The sequence below is a fragment of the Ornithodoros turicata genome, chromosome 7, assembly GCF_037126465.1.
Source record: "Ornithodoros turicata isolate Travis chromosome 7, ASM3712646v1, whole genome shotgun sequence".
NCBI classification, from domain to species: Eukaryota; Metazoa; Arthropoda; class Arachnida; order Ixodida; family Argasidae; genus Ornithodoros; species Ornithodoros turicata.
In genome coordinates this window covers 10,771,542-10,780,757 of record NC_088207.1, presented here as the reverse complement: position 1 = coordinate 10,780,757, position 9,216 = coordinate 10,771,542, and the positions used below count along the sequence as shown (strand labels likewise).

Here is a 9,216-nt window from a genome sequence, read left to right as displayed (position 1 = left end):
CCACTTGCGTATAACAGTGGTCTTCGTCGTTTGCGAGACCCTGCGAATCAACGTCGTTCGAGTCAGAGCACTGCGCGGGTCTAATTTTCAGGCACGTGCCCGGCCCAGGCCAGGCTGCTACGGCCCGCACCCGATCTGGGCCCGACATCTTCTTAGATTTCCAGCCCGGCCCGAGCCGACTCCACCTGCCCGGACCCAGCCCGTACACGACTATTTTCACGCTCGTGCCCGGTACCAGCCCGCCTGTGATCTCTGTGCTCTCGAGGCATATTTAGATTCACTAAAGAGCACAAATGGTATAGTGTGGTACGGTGATGTTACACGTTTGTCTGCGCGGTGTGGTGACATGTTGCAGATGCCACAGGGTGGGAATGCGGATAATTTGGACCACCTGGTGTTCTTTTGACGTGCGGCTATACTCTGCTCTCTGCTCTGGTCTTCCTTCAAATCCGCGTATTGAAAGAGCACAGTGCAGCGAGGAAAAGGACGCAGCTAATTGGTGGAGAGTGAGGAGGTACATTCTGTGTTTCACAAGTTTTCTCTGCCGGCAAGCCGCTGTGTGCTTGCTGCATGGTGGTGCATTTTCGAGTGTGGTATATGTTGCAGATCTCGTAGAGAGCAGCACAAGAAGTAAACGTTTTTTTTTATCATCTTTGGAAAACATGTAATGTGAAATGCTCATTCTCATAGAGAGTAAAGGCATGAGGGACGTTCGGGAAACGAACGTGTTTGTGACTACTATGACGACGTAGCAGAATGCGTTGAATCGCACATCAAGATAAATTATCTTCGGTTGTTATATTTGAGACCTGCCGACTGAGACTGCAGTGCAAGATTGAATTGGCTTATTACAAAATTATGTGACAGTATAACTTATCTTAAAAACAAAATGAAAAGAGCGCGTTGGTTAAAAGTAAACATACTGAACGGACGCTAGGCACCACACGGACTGTACAAACACGGAGCAAGCGTTCAACTGCAACAATATTTGAACGGCAAGCCCACCAGGAGGCTAGTCAGCAAACTCTCAATACAGGAAGGCAACCTCAAGTGCTAAAAAGGCCGTCTTGTCTGGGCTCCGTGGTGTGTAGAGAGCGATAAGACGCGGACAGAGGAACGGCGACACGGACGACTGCTAACTCTCAAATGATAGACTTTATTACACACTTTATTGCACTTTACACACCGCGGATTCGCACCAACTACCCCGCCTTCATACGCTTGTCGCTGGCGGGGTTGCCATTCAGATATCGTTGCAGTTGAACGCTTGTTCCGTTTTCGTTCTGTACGTGTGGTTCTTAGCGCTCGTTCCATATACCTCAGAAAATATCGTCACAGAAAACCGGAGAGGCCCTACGAAGTCCGTGCCAAGAAGTTACTCGAACGGAAATTTTGCGAAAGCCGCAGACGTGTACATGAGACGCCGAAAATATACGAGACGCCAGTGCTAATAATACTATATTTCAATTACAGTGAACCCTCGTTAATATGACCCCCGATAATCTGACATACGCGCTTTACGACCATACTCCTGGGCAACAATGCAGTGAAACCCCTGCAAATCCCCCCGTTAATATGACAATTCCGCATTATGACCAAAATTTTCGGGAACGACCATGGTCATAATAACGAGGGTTCACTGTACATACACGTAGCCGGACATCCGCGGTTTCATAATTCAGGATTTAATTCAAGAATGTGCGACGGGTCTCTATCAACGTTGGTGGCATGAGGACCTATTAATTAATTAATTATGTATTCCCTAAGGAAGGAGCATTGTTCGGCTCGAAATGTAGAACTGAGGGAAAGGCGTTGACTTCCTATCTCGACGACTACTGGTTCGTCTCGAGAGTAGTGAGGCCACGGTGTCCCGTTGACGCTTGGCACGACCCTGAAATGAGTAAAACTGTACATTACGAACTGGGAATGTTCTCACTTTTGTCACCTTTACCGCGACAACCAATGGATAAGGGTGAAATGGCTACGTAGCTTTGCCGCAAAACTATAGTAACGAAGGTAGCACACCCCAGAGCAGGCCTTCAGATTAGATCGGCGTATCTGACTCGCGTTGTACGTTTGATTAGAAAATATTTTGCTCTATTGGTACAAGCGTCGCCACACTATACCGTAGCACGGGAGCGCGTATGCCAGCGCCGCCTTGCCCCGACGCTGGGGCAAGCTGCTGGGGTGGAGATTCTGGGGCCACGGTACACGAGCGCCTCCTCTCGAAGGGCAAGCATGCATGGATCACCTACTCCGTTATCTACTCCTGGGAGCAACTCTCTCCCCAAAACGTGTTACGGCAACAAAGTGATGCTTGATCGTGCGGCAGTGAGATAACATGAGCCCTCCCAAGCAGCATAATGTACTGAAAGTCGACTGCAGTAGGGGTGGACGGGTAGGTGGAAGGCCTTGAACACACTCGTGAAACTAAAGAACGTTGATAAGACACATACCGGCCACCCCCATTGCACTCGACTTTCAGTACATTGTGCTGCTTGGGCTGGAGTATTTGCGTCAACAGAAACACTTTACCAAATTTTTCCTCAGCACCACGAAACAAAATGAAAATTTCTACTATAAAACATACATATCATACTGAACAGAACGCTCGGAGCAAACACGGGTTAGCGTGCCGTGTTTGGACTCATCTCGAAATAATATCATTGTGCCCTTCAAGTTCGCCCTTCCGCAAACCCGCATTTGGATAAAGCAGGGTAGATAATTCACACGCGCGGCTGGTGTGCATGTTGGGCGAGAGAGTTAGGCGACACAACAGAGCAGGTGGTCCATCCTACTATACGTCGATTCCCCCGAGTTCGTCCTGTCGAGAGGAGTCGCTCGTGTCCCATAGCCCTAGAGTCTCCATCCCGTAATCGACGCAAGGCGCGCCGCCTTGCGTAGCGTGCATGCAAGGCCCGTGTACATCTCCGTCCTCAGTTATTCGCTGCAGCTGGCGAACGTTCACTACGTAACGACCATCCTTTCAGTTTTAAACGTCTGTAAGTGTCGTTCTTTTGTATTGACCATTCTACTTTGTGCCGTTAAAGGGACGGTCGATTCCACAACTATGGTGTTAGTTTATTTCACTGACAACCGAGCACGGTATCGAGAATTCCAATCGCAGTGCGGTGGGGAGGTCGGCGACCTCAACGCACTGCGATTTCCCTTCCCTTACCGCTGTCGTAGCACACGAAATGAGTGTTTTCTGTTTCACGAGCTCATTATATATTTTCACTTGAAAAAGAACTGCCCACCGTTCTCAACGTCGTGCCTATGTGATTTCTAAATGAATTAGAAGTCATCTCAAAATATTCTTTAGTGAACTTTCTGGAGCTCTGTGCGAACTTATTTCTTCTGCGTACACGTCTACTGTGAGAAAGACTCTGCTCTCAGACCGTAGCATGATATGATGATGCGATGTTCCAACTCGGTGCGAATGTGCGTTGAGCAAGGTAAAAGCCATGCTATGTGCCCGTATGACTACCCAAGTTGCAATAAACATGACCCAATTTGTAAGATCATAGTAACCCATAGTTGACCCACAGTGTAAGATCAAGGGGCAGTGGAGGATGGTAATGCGTCGAAATATATGTAGATATGCACTATGAGAACTATTGAAACTTATGAAAACTATTCCTAAATATTGAGCTGTAATTGTGAGTGAATGAACTTTGCAGAGGAAGACAACACCGTCACAAATTTCTGTGACCAGAGCATCGAGGAATATGCACAGGAAAAACCTGCAGACAAGTCATGTGATGGTCCCCTCGACGAGGTCGCAGTCTTAAAAGAAACGAGCAAAGGCTGAAACGGAATGTAGTGACTTGAAACTCACGGTCTACTCCTCATGGAAGATCAACTGCTTGCGTTGGAGCGGGGGATTGGAAGAACAATCCACAGCACTGTAATGTTAGGATGTAACTACCCAGTGGAAGTACCGTCGCGAAAAGCACGTCTCCGTCTACGTTCGAACCTCTGCCTCCAGATGGCACTCAAGTCGACTCCGCCCACGCATCCTCCCATTGGCGCGTTCCGGGAGGGCGGGGCGCGCGAGGGAGAGGGAAAATCTGAGGCCAGATCTCTAGAGAATAGCTTGCGTTTAACCATCGAAGTACATTCTGCATTCTGTTTCAGACGGTGGACGCATTGCAAATGGCGACAGGACAGGATTGCCTACATCGGTGAAGCGACGATGTACAGTACAAGCGAAGTTAATTGTATTCTTTCGCTATAACTTGTAGGTGACCGTGGGACTGTATCGATTCCAAGGATGTGAGTTACGAAATGGTGTACTGTTCCAGCATTCACGTTGGAACAATACCACCATGATATTCACTTCGGTTGCTTTACAGGTTGTTTCCTGTCTCAACGGTCACACATACGTGTGCAAAATTGCAACTGCTTCTCACATCGAAGCGTGTCTGGTGCCACTTTCTTCGACAATTGTTCGTCGACCATACGTTTGAGGAACTGTCGTGTTCGTCACTCAGGATGACCTTCATTGAGCTTTGAAGCCAGTGCCAGCCTGTTCGTTGTTTCGAGGATTGTGTGTTCGATTTTTGGAGGACTGCTTGGTGCATCGGACGGGTTGTGTGTCTGTGCAATGTGTGCTCTATATGTGTGTGTTGGGATTATTGAACCGTGTATGCTTTCCATTCGGCAAACGATGATGGATGCAATTTAAAGGTACGTACACGCCAATAAAATTTGGTGTTTCAAGTTCGATGTCCTTTGTGTATTTTCTTCCTTTCTTTTTCCGTTTTCTCTTTTCGCGAGGTCTGGAGGTCATTTTTCTGTTAGGGAATTCGAGAGGCACAATGTGTATCGCGTATTAGTGGGTACAAGTAACCCTTCAATACGTCCGGTACACTGTGGCTCCTGGCGTCAGCAGGGATGTCGTACCAGTTGTTTCTGGGGGCACAGGGCACCTGCAGCTTTCGCAGGATAGCGATGACTTGTGGTCTTCAGACTGTTTGTTCGAACTTCCTTTATTTTATTTTATTTTTTCTAAGCTAAACGATATTCGTGTTATTAATGTATGTGTGGTGGCAGTTAGAACCAGGGTGTCGAACCGCAAAAAAATACGCGTTCGCGTTGCTTGGATTTTGCTCCGATTCAGTCCCGGATCGGTCGCGCCGAAAATCGAACCAGTTCGCGAACCGGTTCAAAGCTTCCGCTTTGTATCTCCCACAGAACTACTTTTATTAGGAGGAGCGTGGCTAGTAGCTAACTGCTGCTGTCTGCATTGACGTCTTTACTGGCCGGGTACTCCCTTTACCGAGAGAAAGGAGAAATGGATGAACACTTGCAAATAGCGTCCACGCTGATGAAGCAGTGTAGTCCCATGCTACTATCTTCCCCTTATCGCTTTTTTCACACGCACAGTGCCAGCAAGAAACACATAAAGGAAGCCAAATAAAACACATAGATGACGGTACCGAGCCGGCACACTGCGTTCGCAGTGTGAATCGACCCGAAACCGCATTGAAGCATGTCGAAAATAAGACTGTCAGTCTGGCAACTTCCAACTGCTGCGCCAGGGGAATGAACGTGTAGTATATTTCTATTGTTGGGAAAAACTCACGTGACCTCTGACGTCGGGCCAATAGTTGCGCCTCGGTAGAGTAGTTTTTTGCTTTGTTTTATTTTGTCTCCCTGGGTGACGGGTGACGTAAAGCGACGCTGCCGAGGCGTTTTTTCCCTTTCCCACTGTTCTCTCCCCCGCTTTGGCGGTTCTGGATTTTCGTTCGCATCCAGTGAAATAAATAAAACGCGGAAGCGTTGGCTCTTTCTGTTGCACAAGGTGCTTTATTTTTCGGGATTCCTGGTATTTCCAAATCACACATATGCAGTCTTCTGTATCTGCGCCAAACACAAACTTCACATGAACATTAAAATCTCGGTGAAACAGGGAAAGTCAAGTCTGAAGTTCGAGTAATATGCCGAATCAACTTCGCATTCACTGTTAGCTGATATGTCTCACGTGGAAGATTTCACAGTAGATCAGTAAATTCACTGCACAGACACACACATTCACAAATTCAGCATGACAGAAAACATGTCCATATTCCTTTGCTGCTTGCGTAGCGTCACATATGTCAAGGCTGACCCGTCACAAAGGAACCTGTGCAGCTGCCAAGCCGAAAGATGATGTTCGAACCACTCAGGGTGGCTTATCCATTCTATTGCATCCATGCAGATGTTTTTCTGAAGCAGATATGAGTTGAGCAGTACCTAGTTGATACCTGAGCAAGAAAGACCAGAACAGGGATCAGAAAACGTGAAAACTAAAAATTCTACCGGCCGAAATGTTGCAGCGGCAGAATGGAATAGGAACTGACTTACCTGCCATCGAGTGGACAAACGCAGTATTGATCCTTCTTGAATCGTTGTGCACCAAGCAAGCGAAGCAGACCTGCCTTCCACTTATCTATCACTGAATTTACTTGCAGAAGTATCCAAGAGGATTCGAGTTTTGCAGAGTCGGTATCGACGGTCACTACAAACTATCCAAAGGGGTACCGGCAAAGATGCTTTGCGTGCGTCCCTACTGCACCATATTTCGAAACTGTACGGCGAGCTGCGAGCTGCTCCGGCACCCCAGACACGGCGGTGCCGGCTTACGCGCGCCACGAAAAGGTTATAATTTCAAACCGACCAATGAGCGCTCGCATACCGAGGGAGCGGCCGCAGGAGCCAATGGGATGCTCTCGGTAGAGAACTCGCGCTTCGACGTAAAAATTTTGACGTTTCATGACGCTTGATGACGCGAAAGGCTCGCAGCGCCTCACTTTAGTTTGCAAGTGAACTCGCGAGTTTCATCCCCTTGGCTGCGCTTTCCGAAAGGTGAGTGGCCTGCCATCGTCCACCGAATGAAGAGGGATGGAGTGGGCAAGTTCTGTAGATCCATAAGACAAACTTGCGATTAAGCAAGCGCAAAACATTTCCCTTTACTCGTGAGCAGAAATAAATTTACGAATCAGAAACATGACAAGTATAGAGAAGAAGCATAGGTATAGAACTGTGCCTGTATGATTTGTGGTGGTTTGAAAAAAAAATGTAGTCTTGCTTACTGGTAGTGCAGGTGTGTTGCGTCGCATTGCCTTTGTGTTGTGAATTGACTGGTACGCTGCTGGGCGATTCCACGCGAAATGATCCAGCGGACCTGCTCGGCCCCCACAAAACGATCGCCAATTTTTACGAAATTTTTTTTAGCAGTCCCTAATAGTGCGAAACGACACACCACGAAACATTTCTTCCCAAATCTCAATGTGGCGGGTGCTACACACGAGCAAAGCTCGCAGCGCTGGCGAAAACCGTGCCTGACGTGAACGGCAACTGCGGCTCATAGAAAACACCTAAAACTGCGCGGTTTTCTTTTGCGTATACAGGAAACTATGCTCTACACAGCGTCCAAATCCCGGTTGTCGTGCTGTAATCGGTGCAGGTATACAAAGGCCGGAAGTTTCGCAATTTTCCTCCTACTTCGGGATTTTTTTTTTTTGAAAATCAAACCGTTAAATTTCAATGAATATTTTTTCCCGTCAAGGCCCCAAGGAATACTTCAACAGGAAAAATCGCCAGACACGTAACTTTCATAGTCATTGCAGGAAAAAAAGAGGAAGTATGCGATTTTTCCAAAATTCGCTACAATCGAGCGTAAAACAAGCAATGAAGAGGTCGGAAGAGACGCCTGAAACCAGCGCAGTTTTATAGAAACGAGCCTTCCTCTACAACATATTAAAAAATCTCGAGGGTGTTTTTTCGTATACGGGAGAAAATAATTTTTTTTTGTGGTAGAGGGTATTACGGCCACACTGTCCCACGTTGCATGTATCCGGTGGGTTGCTATATTTGTTTCTTGGGCTCCTGTTTTAATTCCTTCTATTTTCAATTTTTCTCTAGTCTGGTTGGGTTTTAATAAGCAAGCAATATGCTGTGGCACAGACTTCTGCAAGGTTACCATAGCCTTTGCTTCTGTAGCATAACACGCGTGTTGCAATCCTGGGTGGTTAAGTTTATGGCATTGTTTTCGGTGTGCACGGTGCCGGCAACGGAGATTGGGGATTAGCGGTGATGGGCAGGTCTAAGTAATACTTTTTGTCGTAAAGCCCTGCGCGGATGAGCTTTTTCACATCCGCATCCTATCCGAAAAATCCGCGTCTCCCACTGCACGCAGGAATAGTTCAGTTCTATGCTCGATATATCAGTCCAATTTTCTAGGAAATAAACATATTTCCCAGCACAAAACAGCAAAAAAAAAAAAAAAAAGGACCAACAAAAAAAGCTGTCACCAAACCTCATCCACACGGGCGACTTCCTCTCTCTCGTTCCGACAGTGAAAACCCCGAAGCGGCATAAGTTTTGTAGCGAGGACAGGTCTTGAGCGTCCATGATGCTACCAAAGGATACACGACAGCCAGTACAGATTTAGCGTCCACGAAATATTATACGGCACCAAGCACAGCAACGCATTTTGCACCAAACGGGATAAGTAGAGTTTATTGCAAGCGAAACGCAAGATCGGCGCCGAACGCGCACCTCGACTCGAGACGCCAGAGCCAGAGATCTCTCTCAGATGCGCGAGCGGCTTTCGTACACCTTGTACTATATCTTCTGTACCTAGTGTGAAGCAAACTGATGGCGCAATCTCGCGGTTTATCCGAGTCTGACCCGCTCCTGATCCCGCGCCATCCACATCCGATCCGCAGATCACAACAAGCGTCCATATTTCATCCGAACCCAGAAATTTCTTGCGGATATCCGCGGGTATACGCTTCCATACGCGAGTGGTGCAAGGCTTTATATTGCTGTGAGCCTCACTGGAACCTAGGACAGCATGGGCGATGAACCATCACCACGAGATTCCGTCATTTCCAGTACTGCCATGTAATGACTTTTTTGCACGTTCGTCTTTTCGTCTAGCGTTATAATTTGTTAGACTTTTCGTGGTTAATATTTTTGCTGAATTATTCGGCATTTAAATGTGACAGTTAAAGGAAACTTTCATCAACTGAACCTGCATCTACGCGCCTATAATATTCATACTGGTGAATTGGAACTGCACAGCGCTCAACTGGAGCCATGTTCCTTTGGTCCAGGTCGTTGTCATATTGAAAATCAACAAGAAAAAAAAAAAAGACGGAAAATTAAAATGGGAGCCCAAGAAACAAATATAGCAACCCACCAGATAAATGCAACGTGGGTCAGTGT

General features: G+C 47.1%; 1 protein-coding gene across 1 annotated transcript in view; it reads right to left on the bottom strand.

Annotated features, from left to right (window-relative positions):
- Window positions 1–1,662: 1,662 nt before the first annotated feature.
- Window positions 1,663–9,216, bottom strand: part of LOC135400447 (acetylcholinesterase-1-like) — a 32,731-nt gene continuing 25,177 nt past the window's right edge. The window contains exon 9 of the mRNA XM_064632279.1: window positions 1,663–1,891. Coding sequence (XP_064488349.1) covers window positions 1,744–1,891 — 148 coding nt within the window. The 3' untranslated portion in view covers window positions 1,663–1,743. The remainder of the gene's footprint in view (window positions 1,892–9,216) is intronic.